Source organism: Charadrius vociferus, unplaced genomic scaffold (assembly GCF_000708025.1).
Source record: "Charadrius vociferus isolate BGI_N301 unplaced genomic scaffold, ASM70802v2 scaffold433, whole genome shotgun sequence".
Lineage (NCBI taxonomy): Eukaryota > Metazoa > Chordata > Aves > Charadriiformes > Charadriidae > Charadrius > Charadrius vociferus.
The window spans coordinates 1,061,089-1,081,048 of record NW_009647846.1 but is presented as its reverse complement, the minus strand read 5'-3'; the positions used below and the strand labels follow the sequence as shown (position 1 = coordinate 1,081,048).

The window sequence follows — 19,960 nt, the reverse complement described above, 5'->3', positions numbered from 1 at the left end:
TCCTGTCTTAGCTGTGCAGGTGGAAGGGATGGGGGAGAAAATAAAAGACTAAAATAGACGCCGGGTTTGTAGCTCAGAGAATGCTTCCAGTGTCATGGCACATCAGATGCTCGGCATGTTTGCATTTCAGAGGCTTTCGTATTTTTCTTCCAATTTCAAGGCTTAAAAACGTGCTTTTGGATGAAAGTCCCAGGAATTCAGAAGCAAGCTAATTTGTCTGAGGAGATGATACGCATTTCCTGACAACACCTGTGAAATGTTAAAGTTTAATTGGCCCATACAGCTGCTGCTGATGGTAATTTTATTCCAGGACTATTTCAGTTCTTTCCTACTATTACTGTTTTAATTCTGATGTAAAAAATCCAAAGTGCATTTTAAAGAGAAGAAGTAAAGTAGTGCAAGAGCGGTGGCTGGGAACACCTGGCTGCTCCTAACGGGCTTTGGCTGGTGTTTGCTGCCGGGTGGGATGTCTCAGAAGGTCCCAAAGTTGCGGCGGTGGCAGCAGGGATGGTACCCCCGGGTACCCGCTGCCCTTCCAGGGGACACGGTGAGGAAACTGTGGCCTCGAGGGTACAGGGCAGCCAGACAACGGACACTGGTTTATTAAATGGAGGAGAGATTGCTGCAGGTTGGTTCCCTTGCCTCCCTCATTTCCAGCCCACATCCCGCATCGAGCGGCCAGGCGGCTTGTTTGGGAAAGAGCCATTCAAATTTAAACCCTTTTTCTGTCTCAGCTGCAGTAAGTGCTACAATGCTAGTGGACACCTTTGGTGCCGTATATGTTTAGCTATTTACTTTATTTCCCAGCATGAAAATAGCCCAGAGAGCCCTTTCTCCACCACTGGTGCCAACTGGTATGGTCAGGAGTAACTCCTGTCCCTGCAGAACCTAAGTCGAAACCCATCCTCAATACCTTGGGAAATCCAGAAAACCATAAAATCTTTTATTTTTTCCTTTCATACTGTGAAAGGGAGAGCCGCTTGTCATTCCTGAAGACCTCTGCTGGAATACGGGTGCACATTTCAGAAGGACAGGTCCTAGACCATAAATGTGCAGTTTTGGGGACTGCCGCACTCACGTAATACTGCATTTAAAGCTTCTCTCCACCTGCACTGCAAGCATCCTTGCCGCCACGAATCCATACAGCTACATGAAAATACTTAAATAGGGGGTGATTTGTGAGAGGGAATTAAGAGGGACAGAGGAAAAACATCCTTTTCCCAGAGCACACTGTACTTTGTACACTATTTATCATCATCAGATAACCTCTGTCCGCAGAAGCAGAGTTTGAGCTCGCAGTGACCGTGACAGCTGCCTCGGCACCGTCTGTTCCTACCACCGTCCCGTAACCCTCTATGATATTTATCTCTCCAAGGAGGAAAAGCTGTCTGGGGATAACTAATGGGATAAGAGGCACCTTCTGCTTCCACAGCACAGCGACAGGGAAGGAACCCGAGTTCTGCCAACAAGAGCATGTACTGCTGGTTACAAAAAGCTGCTGCAAAAAACATCAGGAGTTCTCTAACTCCGGAGCCTCACAGCTGAAAACAAGCAAAAGAGAAGCACAAAAGGCACAGGTGGGGAAAGCAATCTGCCTCCAGGATTTGATTTCATCCCCTACGCCCGTATCTTTTCCTGGTGCAGATTACAGCTCAACAGCCCGGCAGTGTAAAGCAAGCAGCATCTGAAAAAAACACGCTGAAAAGCTGTTCTTCCAGGATGATTACATTCAAGTACAATAACCACGACAAAGATGGCAGGTATTCAGCGTAAAAAGCCTAAACGGTTCACGACCAAGTCTAGAAAAATTACTGCCATAAATTGAAGCAGAAATGTGTACAGAGATGTCGGGGTTCTGGCGGGTGAGTCTTCAGCCTGGCACGTGAGGGGGGATCTTATTAATGCTTATAAATCCTTCAAGGGAGGGTGCCAGGGGGATGGGAACAGTCTTTTTGCACTGGTGCCCAGTGACAGGACAGGAGGTTATGGGCACAAACTTGAGTATAGGGAGTTCCCTCTAAACATGAGGAGGGACCTCTCTGCTGTGAGGGCGGCAGAGCAGTGGCACAGGCTGCCCAGAGAGGTGGGGGAGGCTCCCCCTCTGGAGCCATCCCAACCCCGCCTGGACGCCGTCCTGTGCCACTGCTGGAGGTGCCCCTGCTCTGGCGGGGGGTGGGATGGGGGAGCTCCAGACGGCCCTTCCAGCCCTCACCAGTCTGGGATTCTGTGGGACTCTGTGCCGTCCCGCTTATCCAGCCCTGCAGCCGCGGGATGCGCTGGGGAACCAGCCGTGCTCAGCAGTTCGATGAGCAGTTCGAACATTGGCTCCAGTAAGAATACCCACCGTGTAATCCATACACTCATCTGTCAAAACAATTCAAATTCTTGATATCAAACAGTATAGGGTCAGCCAGACTGTGAGCATCCAAACTGTCATCTTCCTGCAGCTCCGGAATTGGGAATTTTTAAAGTTTTTGAGTGAGAGATTATCATCAGCACAAAAGGAAAAAGTCTTCTCTTTTTCTCTCTTTAGCTCTGTGTGAAATAATTAAAAAAAACCAAATACAGGTGCTATTCTTAGTTCTACGCGACCAGTATTTCTTTTGGATAGTATCTTCCTCCACCGTTTGTTTCTTTCAAAGTAACGGGGCTATCTATCAACTACAGAGACCCATAATTAATTCTGCATGGCAGCAAAAACTGCAGTTTTGCAGTTTAAAAATAGCTTTGATTTTTGAGAAAAACGGAAATTTCACATGGAGACTGTTGTAAAGCACTTGGATTATTATTATTTTTTTTTTTTTAATTCACAAGAAGTACATCAATATGAAACCAACCAGGTAAGAACTTTCAGAGCTTTTAGCAACAATTTTATGAAGGATGCGTTGGAGGAGGTCAGACTACCCTGGGTGGGACACCAGCCCTCCAGCCCAGGGCTGAGTAGCCTCAGAGCTGCATTGACCCCCCCCAGAACTGGGGAGCTGCCGGGGGACCCCCCGTCCCTTCTCCCGCGCAGCCAGAGGGGCAGCTCAGGATGTGTAAATCAATCAGGAGGGCTACTTTATGAATTTTTTCCCACTTAACTCACTAATTGAAATTAAATGGAATGGAAACATTAATTGTTGATGAGCTAGCCTGCAAGCCTACTAATCTAATGATAAAGTGTTGCAAGGAAAATAACATGTCATATATATTAAGATCTACTGGACATGTTAGGTATGAATACAAAAGATAAACAAGACAACTCTGCCAGTGGAAATACGTTGTGCCTCGCATTTTAGTCACTTGCGTTGTTCGCACATGTGAAGCAACACATACAATTTCTCTTTTCAAGTGTGATAGCGAGTTCTATTTGGATTTTATAGGGTTACCCCATATGGGATGAAAAACTGAGACTTGCTGATTTTTAAAATGAAGCTTGCCTGTGATACCAGTGCAATCCTATTTTAAAATACACGTTTAGCCCATGTTCAACTTTCAAGTACAGCCACCTTTGGCTCTACAGATACAACTGCACCTTTCCTGTTTAACTCAGGAGTACCTTATTCCCCAGCCCCTCAGAGGTTCAATTAAAGTTTCATATCTTTCATAAACAGCGGAGTGCACTTCAAAGGAACCGCAGCGCGTTCCTGTGAATTACCTCTGGAAGGCAATCGGTCCCTGTAAATACAGCGGCGCGCGCGGAGGAGCGATGCGCTGGGGTGAAGCCCTGGGCGAGGCGCTTTACCGTCGGGCCGCCCAGCAATCGTTCCACCACGGGATGGAAACAGCCACCGAGCTCGACTGTGATAAACGGGAGCACTTTCAGCTAGGTAAGGGCTGCATAACAGTCCTGTTAATGTAATACTTGAAAGTATTTCTTCTTCAACAGTGAAAATGTTAATACAAGACAAATTGAAATATTCCTTTTTATCTCTCATACATTATAGATCACTTATTCTGGACTCAGAGGGACAGATTTACTGTCACCGCGTTTCCAGAAACGCAGCCCCCCCCCCCCGTAAGGGAGAGCAGATCTGGCACAGACCCGGAGAAGTGTCCGTCTGCACCACTCCCAGCATAACCGCCGCACTTTCCCATCACCCACAAAGTTTCCAAACTTCCCGTCCGCAGGAACCGTGTTCACGGGAAGGGGATGGCCACGGGCAGGAGGCTGGCAGCAACGAGCCCAGATTTTACAGGCAAGGAGTTTTTGTCAAATGCCACTAGGTGACAATGGATCTTCCTCTAGAAGAAGTTTCTTATAACGCATTTCTATTTCTGGAACAAACGTCCTAACTGTTATCCTTTAAAGAGGCAAATTTTAACTAATTTTAATTGCAAATTAACATGCAAATTTATTTTTCTTATCCACCAAAAAATGACGATGATACAAATCAATTCTCTGTATAAATTTAGAAATCCTCCTTTGGTCTCTTCTTGCTTTTTTGTATTATTTCACAGACTACTAAAAATAGCACTAATTCTGCTGGGAAATACAGCCTGAGCTAACACTTACCGAAACAACAAAGTGCTTTTGTTCACTTCTGGGCTGCGTAAAATGAGCACAAAACTGTAGTGTATCCAAACTCTAAAATCTATTTTATTTCCTGTCTTGGGCCGACTGTCACCAAGTGTATTTCTTTTATAATTATTGCCTGATACCGAGAGTTGTTCCAGTGGTGGGAAGGGCAACCTTGGCCACAGCATCGTAAACCCCACGACTGTCTATGACTTTGAACCATGGCTGAAGCGGAGGTCTCCAGCCTCACCGAATCTCTGTGAAGAGGGAGAATCTCTCCCTTTACTCTGATATAAATATTTCAGGCCATTTCTGAATTTCTGGGTAACAACCAGCCAAAGAAAACAAAACAAACTCTGTAACCCCAGCCCCCAGTTCCCCTCCTCAAAGTCCTACCGTCGTTCCGGAGGATGAGTGGGGTGGGGGGACCCAGGACCCTGCTGTTGGTCACTGTGTTCGTCACCACACATGTGTAGTTGCCCACGTCCGAAGCTTCCACCTTGGCGATGTACAAATTCCCAGTCTCCTGCGAAACGAAGCGGCGGTTGTCCTGGTGCACGAAGGTAGGGTACTCGTTGAAGATCCACGCGTAGGTGAGCTCTGGAAGCAGAAGGGACCAGCAGGGTTAGTGACAGGCTGCGCAGCCCCACAGGGCACAGGCTGAGGCCGGGCTCCATCCCACCTCAGAGCTAAAGCCCTGGTTTATTCTTCTCCCTGCCCGCTTTGGTTAGGGAAATTGGATATATCCCAGCCCATGAAATGATATCAAGGGTAACATTTTGCAAGTTCTCATCTTTACGGCTACAAATATAAATTTCCGGCTGTGACACTTCTGAGCCTACTCGTGGATCTAATATTCTTGTTGCTCCTTCAAGTTCTTCCACTCCACAATATAACGCATTTTACAGGAATCTCATCTTTTTTGTCATGAACATTTCAGCCTAACTCAGGACTTTTTGTCTTTCTTATTATTTTTTTTTCCTTTAAAGACAGTTTGGAGGAGGATCTGCCGAGACATGTTATTGCACACTGTACATTTTATTCCTTTGGAATTTCTGAATCAGCAAAAAACTGAACACCGAATTAAGCAGCTGTAATCTGCAATATGACTAATTAGATAGCACTCTGTTTTATAAAACATCTTTGGAAGTTATTTGAGCAACAATAAAAGTGAGAGAGAGAGAGATGCCGCAAGTGGTTGCAGAGTTTGTAAGTGAGGTTAATACAATATAACCCTATTATATTTGCTGAAGACTAATGCCCAAACATCCTGAAAATGCTTGAAGAACTAAACTGAATACAAGATTGCTGTAGTTTTCCAAGGGAACACTAATTATACTAGAAAGCATATTCTTAGTTTAATACTCTAATGAGTCATAACTGTAATTGACCTCAACTACCATTAGGTACTTTGGCAAATATATTCTGCCCTCATGTTCCACTGTTTACATATATAAGAGGCTGAGTGCAGATTGTTGGCTTTTATTTATTTATTTTTAACAACAGGATTATAAAATGCCTGCTTAGACTTTTAGGAAGATATGATAATTATGTTTATGTGGGAATATCTAATCATCATATTTACACATGTGCATCTCATTATAAGTAACCTCATGCTGATGTCAAGAGGATACTCAGAGCAAACAAGGTACCACTTCTCAGCTGGCTTATTATTTTCCACAAGTAGTTAAGTTGTTTTTTTTTTTAAATTTACTCTCGGTGAACAATTATCTTGTTCCTCCAGAAGCATCCAGCAATAGGCAAATAAACATCACTGCCCTGGAATGCACAGAGACATTTAAATTTGAGCGAATCTTCACCCAGCAGGTTTCCACCAGAGCCCCCCCGAGCTCTGCAGTACGGCAGCATTTGGCACTGACTGTGCAGTGATGAATTGACCACTCGTTCCTCAGAAAAACACAGAACTGGGAGGGTCTTTTTGGGTCAACAAACCCCTTCCCAGCCTATCCTTCCCCAGAAGGTTACAAAGTCCTATTCAGAAAGAGACCCTAGAAGCAGCAAGGTTTTTGGTTCCTACTTTTCTGTTGTAAATCGGTATTTAATTGCCAAGAACCCTCTAATTTCCAAGTTAAATATTTCCACTACAAGTCTATAGCTCTGTGCTTCTGGGCTAATGATGCCTTCAGCTTAAAGTGTTCTTGCCTCTTCGCTGGTGAGAGCCATCAAGAGCCCTTCTAACTTCATTTTCAAGACAGGCTTTCCAATCTTATCATCGTTGTAGTGGTTTCTCCTAGCCTCTGCGTTAGTTAAAAGTCTTGAGTATTTGTGCCATCGGAGCGGGGTGCTAGGTTGGGAATCCTGGGTAAGCAGGTCCCAGGAGAGCAGAAGGCAAATACAAAGTTGGGCAACAGTAAAGAGGTCTGATCAGAGAGAGCACCGAATGGTGATGCTCTGGGATTCCTCCATGCAGAGGAACCCAACACAGAGCATATCAAAGGACACCCTATTTCTAGGGCACCAAATATCAAAAATCTCCCCAAAAGCCATCTTCAAACTCTATTAATTTGGCTACATAAAACTGAGGCACATTATGAAGATCTGATGTTACAGCTCTGCCTTCCTTTCATCACAACAAATCATTGTCCAGAAAAATACAGCTGCCCAAATGATGAAGAATTAGGTATTAGGAACAGTCCATTATTGCTATATAATATTTAAAACAACTGGATAATTCTCTCTCTCTCTCTCAAATAACACGGGACTAATGGAATATAGAGCACAGGGAATAACACAGACTGGAGCATCTATAAGTGCATTTCCTCGTGTAGCAACATGTAAATAAATACTCTTTCAAACTCACTTTGATTTCCTTAGAGATCCTAGTGCAATATTTATGGCTTTTCAAACTTGACGGATTTCTTTTGATAAGGTTTCCCACACTAATTGCTCTGGAAGTGATAGACAGTTCACATCCCATAGGCAATTTGTAACAACTGTGTAAACAGACATTTAAAATACAGCCCGAGATGGCTCCTGGTGACTGCGCGTGATTGAAACGTTTACCGAAGTTACAGACACGGAGTCTTCCAGTACAAAGAACGAGCAGTAACAGGCAATTCATGGTGCTCTAATTACACATTAGACTCTACATCCTGGAGGAATTTATTACAAACTTCTCCTTTCTAATTTGGGGCCCTTTTCATGTAATTTTGCCTCATTTACAACACTTCTAATTTCCCCTTTAAAGCACATCCAAGTAGGTCTCTCAAACACAGATATTACCAGAAGATTTCTGACCCATATTTGCTGTTTTTGAAGACAAGCAGGAACTCTGCTGGCTGCAATCCCACCACCAGCAGCAGAGCGTCCGCCCGCTTACCCACCACAAAGACCCATCCCATACTCTGACACTGTACTGTTCTTCATTGCCCCGATGACCTGGATTTCCATGATACGTCAGAAAGAGAGGAAGATTTTTGGGTGGCAAATCTTCATTTCTGTAATGATCAGCAGCAAGGACAGGAGGATGGAGAAGTTACTTGTACATTTTTGGTGCAGGTGGTCTACGAACCCTGGCTTGAGCCATCACCAGATGGAACACATCCATCTCCAAATCCTTTCTTGCTCTACTGACTACATGAAGAGCCTTTTACACCTACAGAAATCCATGTTGATGGCTTACACGCACTTGGGTACTTGGAATATCCACAATACCACCACAGGCACGTGCTAGGAGGAGGGAAGTGGATTTCTTTTTGCCAAAAGAATGCAGGTTTCTGTGCACAAGGTCCCGAGTTGCTGGGTATACACTCTACTGGTCCAGAGCAAAGACAACAGAGACGGGGAAGAGCATCCTAAATTAGTTACCATCCCTCACCTACGGCAAAGGAGTCCATGGAAAATTCAGGCTCGTGAAGAGCAGTGGAGGTAAAGGCGGAGAGCACACGTGCGTGTGAGCAGAAGCCTGATTTGATTTTGGCCGAGACGGACGGTGGAAGCGATGGGCACAAACACGCAGAGTTGCGGATCACCCCCAGGTCAGACACGTGGCAGGAGAGCCCACTGCACACCCGCAGACCATTAACCTCTTCTCCACGCTCCCTCCCCGGCCACCGCAGCAGAGGCTTTCAGGAGCAGCTCAGTCACACAGAGATTACACAGGACGCTTACCATGAATATTTACGTCTCTGGGCTAGCGATGGGCAGGAGAATGTACTAGGCAGTACGTGGCAGACGGGCTACATGCCTCAAACATCCACCTATGCGACACCAGATGGGAACAGACTGGATTCAAAGCTCCACCAACAGCCTTTTACTCAACTTGCTATTTACAAACTTGTTTTACTTAAATGTGCGTGGCAGCAATACCAAAAAAAGAAGCCAGAAGCCTTTTTCTTCACTCCTTTTATCCCTTTCAGAGATTCTCTCACACCAGTTGCTCCCCCCATGCACTACAGCGAATGCTGATGCTCGGGCTGCCCCTGTGTTTCAGAACCAACAGTACTAACCACAAACACGCACCCTGTATCACATACAAATATCAATGAATATTTAAAAATGGAACCCAAGGCCTTGCCACTACTGCATGGTTAAATACCGTGGCTTAAAATTTAGAGCAGCCAACATTTGCCATCAACTTAAGCAATTAAAAAGGAAATAAATTATTCAAGCCACTTGAATACAGATTAAGGAAGTTTAAAGATATGCCTTTTCAATTTTATTACCAGAGTGGAGACAAACTCTCCCCCCCCAAAAGAATTGTGCATTAGTGGCACAGAGTCTGGTTGGAGGTCAGTAACGAGTGGTGTCCCTCAGGGGTCAGTACCGGGTCCAGACCTGTTCAATATATTCATCAACGACCTGGATGAAGGGATGGAGTGTACCATCAGCAAGTTTGCTGATGACACAAAACTAGGAGGGGTGGCTGACACGCCAGAAGGCTGTGCCGCCATACAGCGTGACCTGGACAGGCTGGAGAGTTGGGCAGAGAGAAACCTTATGAGTTCAACAAGGGCAAGTGTAGGGTACTGCACCTGGGGAGGAATAACCCCATGCATCAGTAGAGGTTGGGGGATGACCTGCTGGAGAGCAGCTCTGCAGAGAGGGACCTGGGAGTCCTGGTGGACAACAGGATGGCCATGAGTCACCAATGTGCCCTGGCGGCCAAGAAGGCCAATGGCCTCCTCGTGTGCATCAAGAAGAGTGTGGCCAGCAGGTCGAGGGAGGTCATCCTTCCCCTCTACTCTGCCCTGGTGAGGCCACATCTGGAGTATTGTGTGCAGTTCAGGGCTCCCCAGTTCAAGAGAGACAGGAAAGGGCTGCAGAGATGATGAGGGGATTAGAACATCTCTCTTATGAGGAAAAGCTGAGGGACTTTTTAGTCTGGAGAAAAGAAGACTGAGGGGGGATCTTATTAATGCTTATAAATCCTTCAAGGGAGGGTGCCAGGGGGATGGGAACAGTCTTTTTTTCAGGGGTGCCCAGTGACAGGACAGGAGGTTATGGGCACAAACTTGAGCATAGGGAGTTCCCTCTAAACATGAGGAGGGACCTCTCTGCCGTGAGGGCGGCAGAGCAGTGGCACAGGCTGCCCAGAGAGGTGGGGGAGTCTCCCCCTCTGGAGCCATCCCAAACCCGCCTGGACGCCGTCCTGTGCCACTGCTGGAGGTGCCCCTGCTCTGGCGGGGGGTGGGATGGGGGAGCTCCAGAGGGCCCTTCCAGCCCTCACCAGTCTGGGATTCTGTGAAATGTTCTGAGCCGCTTGCCAGGCACCAGCAGAGAATCCTGTCCGCCCCGTGCCGCTCCGCAGGGGTGGAGGGTTCCTGGGGAAGCCGAGCACGTCGGGCGCTGCTGCCCGGCCCAGCACCTTCACGCACCCTGGGCCAAATGAGGGATGCGAAGTAGTAGAAGTTGTATCAGTTGACCACGCTGCATGGGTTTTGTCTGGGGTTTTTTTTTCAGCTCAGCAAAGCCCGCAGCCCTCCTGGGTCTGCTTTTCCCCATCACATTCAGATCTCGTTGTTTTTCTAAAGCATTCAATGATGAACTCTATTAAAGCGGGAGTCTCTCCTGTGCTGCCCCCACAATACTCTCTGCTCAAGACAAGAAACAAAGCTAAAAGCCCTGTAAAATTTTAAACCTTCTCTAAATGATAGCACATGGTGAAAAAAATGTTACTGAAAGCTGAACAGAAATTCTGCTATAAGTAATTATTATAATTAGACCATATGGTTTGCCAAAATAATGTTCTCTGGTCTTCTGTCTTGTCACATGCATAATATTTTGTCTTTGCCTTGTCTTTGCCTTTTAGTACAAGAAACTCTTCTCTTGATTTCTTTTTTTCCCCTAAAGTCCCTTCCATAAAGTCAGGGCTGCCACTTAAAAAGGTCTCTGAAGCTATTATGGGAAAAACTATTAAAACATCAAGATTATGGTAACCATAAAGCTGAATAAAAGAATGAAATTTCGAAATTAGTATTAGCCAAAAAATAGGGATCATTTATCATTTTTAAGAAGAGCAGTGTGGTACAATACACTATTATTTTTTATAGGCATTACTGAAAGTTACAGAGATTAATCCAATCTTTAATGATTCCTATAATTTCTGTATTATCACCAACCATGTCACTCTCAAGTTGGACAGGCGGGAATTGGTTTTTCAGTGTGAAACAAAAGATTGTGCAGCATTTCCTGTAAATCTTGATGCACAAAAATTATGGTTCATTACACCCGGCAGGAAACAAGTACCAAATTAAGAACACCCTCCCTTCTTAAGAGTCCCAAGCAACTGAAACTCTAATTGCACCAGTACAGCATTTTGGAAGAGCAGTACAAGATGCTGAGACTTTTTTAAATGAAAGGTGAGGCTCATCCCTGTATGTTATAAATGACAATTTAAATCCAGATACGGTGCACACAGCTCTATGAGTTAGGTTTGCACTTTCCTTGATCGTGTAGTTCCATAAAAATATGATTGCCTTTTTTATTCTTCAAATGTAAGTTATTCTTATTTATTATGTATGAGAAGTGCTGAAGTTTTGCTGTCTTTTTTACTCTGTATCTCTGCTTTCCCTCTCATAGACAGGGTCTTTCCAGAGACAGCCGACAGCAATAGCGAAGTCACGGGAAGCTTTTTCTGGAGAGAAGCTATTCCCTTCAGCCCTCAGCTACTGCAGTGCAACTGGTGGCAGTGAGGAACTAGATCTGGCCTTTAGGATTTTTATATGATTAATACAGACACGTGTATCTTGGCTCTGTGTGTGTTACTGTCTGTGCCTACTGCAATCCGGGTTTCCATCAGGGAAGCGGATGCTCGCACGAGCCCAGCCCTTCTTCACCATTTCCCGCACGCCAGGCTAGGAAGTGCCAAACGTTCACACTTGCTAGTTATTTTATATATTCAGATACTTTAATAACATTTGCCATACAAAACCCCAACCATACCCCATTTCTCCCCCATCAAGTTCATAAAATCCATTCACATCACAAAGCCATATCCAAGTCCGGCCAAGACATAATTTTCACTTATAGAGAAATAGGATAACGTTGCCCTGAAGGGAGCAAGGGAAGGACCTGGCCATCTCTAGCTTCATTCGCCTGCGATGAAGCCTGGTGCAAGACCTCACCCCGGCACAACACGGCTGTGGCACAAACCCCGGCACACGCAGCCAACGCCCCGTTAACGCCACCTTCGTACACCTCTGCGAGTGCCCCCTGCGATGGGCTCAAGTGGGTAATGCCTCTTTCAATAGCAATGTTGTATAAACTTCATAAAAGACCCATTTTTGGTGAATAATTTGTAGACTTTTCTTTTTCTGCTCTGATTGCTTGCATTCCTTGGTGTTCAAATTTCTCTTAAGTGGTACTAACAGGGTGTTTTGATGGTTACGGTACATTTGGGCAATGATAAGGCATAACTGATTATCTGATGAGTGTCCTGTGAATTCATTCTGTATTCTCATCTTGCTTACTAAATTTTGCTGACTGCTTGTAGGGGACACTCATAATCTCAAATTTCACTGCAATTTGATTAAGCAATCAACATCCGTAGCCCCATGAATAACATCACACAAGCTGAAACGGAGATTTGATGCACCACAACACGCTGAGAGCGCACTGGAAAAAAGTAAAGACGATCAGGGAAACACAAATCCCTGGCACAACGTACCATGTACGTGGCCCTGCCCAAACCCCCAGGACTCCTCTCCACCCATACCAATCATCTGCTGGGAACTGCACTGCAGTTTCTGGAGGTTTTGATCATTTTTCTCTTTCACAGTTTTATTTTAATAGTAAAGCTATGTGAATTATGCACCGTACACATATTTTCTATGGGCCTACAGACCATTTCATTGCCCTGCTAGCATTTTGGATCAATTTTTTATCTTCCCTTCTTAAATAATTGCCGAATGACTTAAAGGACTCAACCTGGAAGCACACATTACTCGGTCATTCTCCTCCTGACTCCGTGCACTGCCCTCTCCAACACACAGGGCCAACCAGCTACGTGCCACCATAGCTTCCATTCCTTGAATGCAGGCTTTAATAAAAAGAATAATGAACAAGATTAATCTAAGGTTAATAATACATTTTTGGATGAACCCTCATTGGTGCTAAACGTGACAATGCAGGTACTCAGCAGCCAGCCAGTCAACCGTCTGCACACAAAGAAATCACAGAATCATAGAATAGTTTAGGTTGGAAGGGACCTTGAAGATCATCGAGTTCTGTGTGCAGGGACACCTCCCACCAGCCCAGGTTGCTCAGTTGTGCTCGGGATTGCCCTGACCCAGATGCAGGACCCTGCACTTGGCCTTGTTGAACTTCATGAGGTTGGCACAAGCCAGCCTCTCCAGCCCGTCCAGGTCCCTCTGGATGGCATCCCTCCGCTCCAGCGTGTCTACCTCGCCACATAGCTTGGTATCATCGGCAAACTTGCTGAGCGTGCACTCAATCCCACTGTCCATGTCACCAACAAAGATGTTGAACAGCACCGATCCCAGTATCAACCCCTGAGGAACACCACTCATAACTGGTCTCCACAATGTGCTGTCCTTGCCAGATGGGACAGGGAAAAAGCACGTGCCCTTCATCTTTCCTAATATGTGTGAATCGGTGTGCAGAATTTGAGTTGGAACAGTGTGGAAGAGCCACAAGTCACAGTTCTCAGTGGCGATATGGTGATGATCAGAATGATCATAAAGACACGAAATCATGGAAGGCACTGAACAGACTTTGAGAGGCCATCTCTCCAAGCCGAGGCACGAGAACTATGTTATCTCCCAGGTTTTTCAACCTTTTTCTGACAAACCTAAAATGACGACAGCGTACAATTTCTGAAACGGACTAACAGGGCGCAACACACACCAGCGGGAAAGCGGGACTGTACGGCAGGCTGCGCTGCTGGCACCTCCTGACCATGCACTAATGGGCACAGCAAGTGGCCCCTTTCTACTTGGGGGGGGGCAAATTATTCTTGTAAACATAATGGTGCCCACGTGTTTGTCAGTGCTGCTTTATGGTAACAGAAAAGCCGGATACACACGTACATGGCATGTACACTAATGAGTCAGAAGTGTATAAGAATGAGGAAAATGTGCAAATCAGCCCAAGTTCTGTGTCAGACTCATCCTCACAGCAATTTGCAGCGCGTGTAGGGCTGTGGTTGCTTCCCAGCCCCTCGACTCCACGCTCGCCCAGTATGTACAGCTTCACGTATGGCTAATTAAAAAGGTGAGAGGTCTTCATTACCTGAAGCCTAATCAATAATCACCTGTATCTGCTGCATCTCCATTTTTCTGTATCTCTAAAATAGTTAAATAGTTGATGGCTGCACACAATTGACCTGGCTTATCTCTCGCAAACAGCCTCCAGCCCCAGTCGATGGCTGGCTACGCTGGCTGCTGTGGTACCGGGCGCATTAATGACGACTGCACTGTGCCGTCGGGGATTCTGACAAAATTTTAACTTGAAGTTCCCTCAGGGAGAAAAATCAAGAGCAGCCTTTATCTATGACCGAATGGAAAATGTTATGAGATGGAGTCCCATGCTGTTGTATTTACTACAGTTAAATACACAAACCTGTTTCAAAAACATCTGATGGGCAGCAGACACCCTCTCACACCCCCAGTGATCTAGCACGCAGACTGGCACGTTTTGGAAGAAACAGTAAGGGTTTTTTTCTGTCTGACAAACTTCATAAACTGTCTTACACAAATTTACAGCTCAGCCTGGACTTGCCTGAAAAGAAAACCCAGAACCCAACCCAACCCAAACCAACCCAACCTGTATTTGTCAGAAGGGCTTATGCTACCTTTGGGGAACCAGGTTCAGTGTTTACTGAAACTGGTGAACCTTGCCCAGGATCAGATTTGATACCACTCAGTTTTATGCACCTCTGGTTTAAATTTAAATTTCTGGAGTCAGGCTCAACGCCAGCAGTGACCCAGCTGCTCTTGGACAAGGGCCTGTCCCTCCGGCCATGCCCCTTCCCAACAGAGATGCAACCTTGAACTGCACCAGCCACCAATGATGCTGTGGACACTTGAAAAGTTGGGATGTTGGGCCCACCAAGATACTGATCCACTGAAGAACGGAAGCATTCCTGGAATGAAACACCACCACCCCCGGCATAAAGGAGTATCCATGGGTAGTCCTGACAGCAGGTTTATGGTGAAATAAAGATTTCAGGAAAATCTTACCGAGTACGCAATGTAACGTGCCATGTTGTTGTCCCAAATCTGGGTTCTTTCCCCGGTGTGCAAGCCAATAACACACAGAGCAGAGGTATTTCCATGTTTACTCCATTAATGTGCAGAAATGGGGTGCTCATCCCAAAATGGGAGCACACCTTAGTTCCAAAAATCTCCACTTTTATACATTTACTATTACATATTCAAACAATTAATAAATATTCATTGTTACTCTCTTTAATAATTGGTCAAGATGTCTTCGCTTCCTATGTAAATTAGTGCATAGATTCTCTTCTTCTTCCACTGTTCTCTTTTGAGTAAGTGGTATCATTTGGGGAGGTGGTCACTGAGTTGGTGGTCATGATCTCCCCCCGCACAGAATTACTTTTTACCAACTTCTACTCTGATCTTGGCAGTTCCAAGTGGTTTTCTTGGTTTGCTGACCAAGCCCACAGTTCCTCACTCTCTTGACAGGAATTCCCTGCTTATCAACAATGCAACATTGTCTGGTGGTTAGTTCCTTCATTGAATCATGGATAAATCATGTCTAGTTACTATTTCTCTATTTTAATATTAGGTAAAAAATTAAATAGCGTTGGGGCAGTAGAGAGGACTTGAGCAGCAGCAGGTTTCCTTGGTTGCTTCAATTACATTTTACATTTTATTTTCCTAGTTTACGTCAATTTTACTACAGCCATTTAACTACCTCAAGCCAACCTTAAAAAAGAGCAACAATGCAGAAAGCACTCACACGTGGGTAAATAGCTAAATGTTTGCTACAACCGTTACCCCTACTAATCACCCAACGCTGTACTTTTGGAAGCCAAGAGACACACGCTTGGTCTTCAGTGACGCCGACTCAAGCCTAGATGATTTCACAGCTTTTCGCACTGAGCAATGTATAGATCTGTATGATGCTCTCTCTGTAACTTGATTTCAATGAGGAAATTCCGGTAAAGAAAGAGTGATAGCTTGATATGGTCCACAGAGTGGCATCAACATCCTTCCAAAGAAACACTCATCTTCACCTGACAGCCAGAGATAAAGTACCTCCGTGGCAGATACTGTCAGCAGCAAATGGAAAGGAGAGAGAGAAGAGGTCAGCCAGAAAAAAAAAGACAAAGCTGGCTGGACCGGAGCTGGTAATTACTTATGGGCAAACATCAAATGAGAACAAATACACTGTAAGCTGAGCACGTGCATGAACGATGCTTACACTGATTTCTAGTTCTGCGCTGCAGTTTTGCTGCGCGTGATTCAATCGTTGCTTGTATTTTCCAGGCTTGTTCTACATAAAGTACTACATATATCACCTTAAGGAATGACTCACAGATTTAATCCGTCAGTTTGTTTTCTGTTTAAAGTCAGAGAGAGTTAGCCTACAAATCTTTTTCTTGTGCACTTGCTTCAGTAAAGCTAAAGGTCCCTGGGCTTGTTTTAAAACATATTTCAATGTGACCTAGCTAATCCTTTAATACCAGCTTTCGCTACCTTTGATCAGCCTCTTACTGTAGCTGTAAGAGATTAGATCAAACCTTTAAAAAAAGAAAGTTGGTTGCGGAGAATTTTCTTCCTGCAGTGAATTAATATGACGATCAACTCCAAGGTTGAAATATCTGGCCAAGCAGTGCAGGTGGTATGTCCTTTAAGGGAGATCTCTGCACGGACAGGCACTGCTACGTGATGCTGTGGCACTTGCCTGTAGTACACAGGAAAAATACATTTTCTTCACATATTTGACAGATAAACAGTGGTTTGATATCTACCAGCTGAAAACAACATCATGGTTGCACATTTAGATATATCATTTAAACAACTTCATGGTTGCACGTTTAGATATATCATTTAAAAAACACCATGGTTGCACATTTAGACATTCTATATGTATCAGGGAACAGAAAATGCCAAAACCAATACCCCTATTTATTGTCCAACAACAAAATATCACCCCTGTAGGAAGGAGTGCTCACGCAACCAGGACTATTGACTTACAGACAGCAGCATATGCATTTGGGGATCTGGAACCCCAAATTTCATTGCGAAAGTGGAGGTACACCAATGCTGTATTTGTGTCAACACCACACTTTCTGCTGTGACTGTCTCAAGGGGGCTGAAGTCGAGCAGCGTCCCTGGCCGCTCCCCAGGGCTTGGGCTGAAGGGGCCGGCTAAGGCTGGGTTTGGGGGGCAAGGGTGGCTGCGAGGGGGTTAGCAGAGCCTGGGAGCCAGACCCAGATCTCTGATTTGTTTTATAAAGAGACCAGAGGATGTTACACCTCTCAAGAAATGCCTATGGACTGAATTCCGCCAGACGACATGTTTCACTCATCTTTAGCCAGCCCCTGCCAGCTCTACCCCCTTTCAATACCATTTCAATCTTCATTTAGTGGCGACTGCAACAGAACAGGGGAATAAATCACATGACTAGCTCGCAGATGATTTCTTCTTAAAGATGTCACGAGCTGTCACTGATAAATAAAAAATCCATTAATGTCATGTTTCTTATTATTTCGGTATTTCCAAGGTTGTTACTGGACAGTTGAGCCTCTTGCCTTCTGCTTCTCCGGGAGATGTGTTACAAAGCCCAGACGTCCTACCTCGCTGCCTGTCCCCGACAGCCCAGTTGGGCCATGAATGTATAATGGTAGGTGGCTGGTATTGAAGGTTGCAGCAGTGCCATCACTGAAGGTGATAAATGACACATGCCAGTTGAAAATTTGGGTCTGAATGCCTGTGCTAAAGTCTGTTGTTGACTGTGACCCTCTTTTGCAACTCTTGCTCATAATCTAAAATGAGCTTGGCGTTTATGTTACTGGAAATATTTGTAAATTCATAAACTTCTCAATTAAAACAGGACTGCAGTTTCTCTGTGCTGTCAGAAATACCGAGCCAAAACATTCCCAAATTAGGGAAGAATTTATCCTTATCCCTTATCCTCAAATATGTTGATAAATTTGTGCACAAACTGAATCAGCAGTTTTAGAGAAAGGATTATGTCAGATTAATTTTAATCTAATCCATTTCTATCTCCTGAGAAGCTTTTTCCTTATTGCTTTTAATAATTTAAACAGTGACTGTGGCATAGTATAAAAAATAAATGATGGGAGATGCACTTTAAGTAGAAGTTACAACTCTCAATCACTTCTTATTTAAATGAGAGTTTCATATGCCTGATTTTAAGTTTAATGAAACCCATTTTTGCTGAACTGTAATAATCTTCAACATGTGGAACCAGATGCAGAAGAATTCCGCTGTCCTGCAGCTCCCAGAGCTGGCGAGGGAGCCTCATGTCTGACTCACCCGCTCTCTGTAATGCTGCTATGGAAAGAGATACCTCAAGCGAATTTTGGGCTGTCAAGAAGAAACGCTGCCAGGCTGCTTAGATCCGGCCGCAGCTTTCGGGAGCATCACTCCACTTCTCCTGCGCAGGGACTTCGCCTCGCAGTTCCGCTGCAAGGCGCTAGGAATTGGCAGGTTTGGGGAAGTTATTTTCTGGTTCTTGGCCTGAGATAAGTCACTTGGAGGCTTTTCGAGCTCAACAGCTTATGCTTTGGAAACCACTTTTAAAACGTTGACACTTCTTTGGTCATGGGAATTTGACTACTGTATAGGGATGTGCGAGTGGCAGTCACTAGTAAGAGGAGAAGCTGATAATAGATTCAGATATTTTTGATGCCGCATTGTTTGCTCTCCTTGCGGTCTTTTCCATCTCCCACACATCTCCAATACGCATGCTGCATCCTCCTCCAATGAGCAATACCTGGACAAATCCTGTTTGAATTTCATTTTTTCCTACTCCAGGAAAGACACCCATGAGCTGCTGAGCCCCAGCTCGTGGGGAAACACCACCCTACTGCGGCATTCTCCTGTTTGCTCAGAAACCGAGCCTTCCCTCCGCCACTCCCCGCATCCCGCAAGCAGAACCGTCCGTGCACACTGCGGTTTCACTCCTGCCACGTGACCCAGAGAGGTCTGCAACACCTCCTGGTGCTGCACGTACCACGTTTGCCAACACCGACCCCACTGCTGCTGCCACATTCAAACATGTAAAAGGCATCACTGACTACTGCTAATGGAAAATACTTCTCCGACTCTTTCTTCTTTTTCTTTCCCAGCCTCACAGGACAGCTTACTTGCTCATATTTTCCCTCCAACCTTTGGAGTGATCCAGCAAAGGCTGCTCAATGACCTTGCAGCATTTTGACAAATAGTTGAACCAACTCACGACCAGCTTAGCAGATTTTTTGCTTGGTTTCCTAGAGAAATGGAACTTTTACAACCACGTTGCCCACCCATCTGTGAGATACTCCTCTTTAAATTAGCTTCGCACTAATTGGAACCGAATCTGACCAAGCAGCAAAGGCTTACGAAGACATTAAGACAGGAGAGAAAGAGGAGAAACTATTAATGCTTCAAAAAGGAGAAGGAAGGGGTAGTTCAGCCCTTCACCAATCTGCTTGGCAAGAGGCAACTGCCCAGTCCTGGGCATATGGGTTGTGCAAGAAGCATGTTTTTAAAAAGCTCTGGATATACCATACTGAAAGAAACTGCAGGAAAATAAAGGCTGAATATTAAGGTTACTGTAGTGAAGAGGAGTGGGGACATAAAACGTTCCAGGTCACTTGCTATGTAAGAAATATGGCAGGAGAAGCATTGTCATCCTAACAAATACAGAAAAGTAATAGACCTTGTAGGATTCAACTCGCCATTCCTCTAAAGATCTCATATTAATGGGAATGCGCCACAAGAAAAAGATCTGGTCCTGAGAAGCCGATTTAACACTTAGGGGAACATGTGCTTGGAGGCTCTT

General features: G+C 45.1%; 1 protein-coding gene across 2 annotated transcripts in view; it reads right to left on the bottom strand.

Annotated features, from left to right (window-relative positions):
• The window catches only part of CNTN4 (contactin 4), a 136,155-nt gene that overhangs the window by 85,802 nt on the left and 30,393 nt on the right, over nt 1-19,960 (bottom strand). For both annotated transcript variants that reach the window (XM_009882853.1, XM_009882852.1), the window contains one exon: nt 4,898-5,101. In XM_009882853.1, the coding sequence (XP_009881155.1) occupies nt 4,898-5,101 (204 nt within the window). The remainder of the gene's footprint in view (nt 1-4,897; nt 5,102-19,960) is intronic.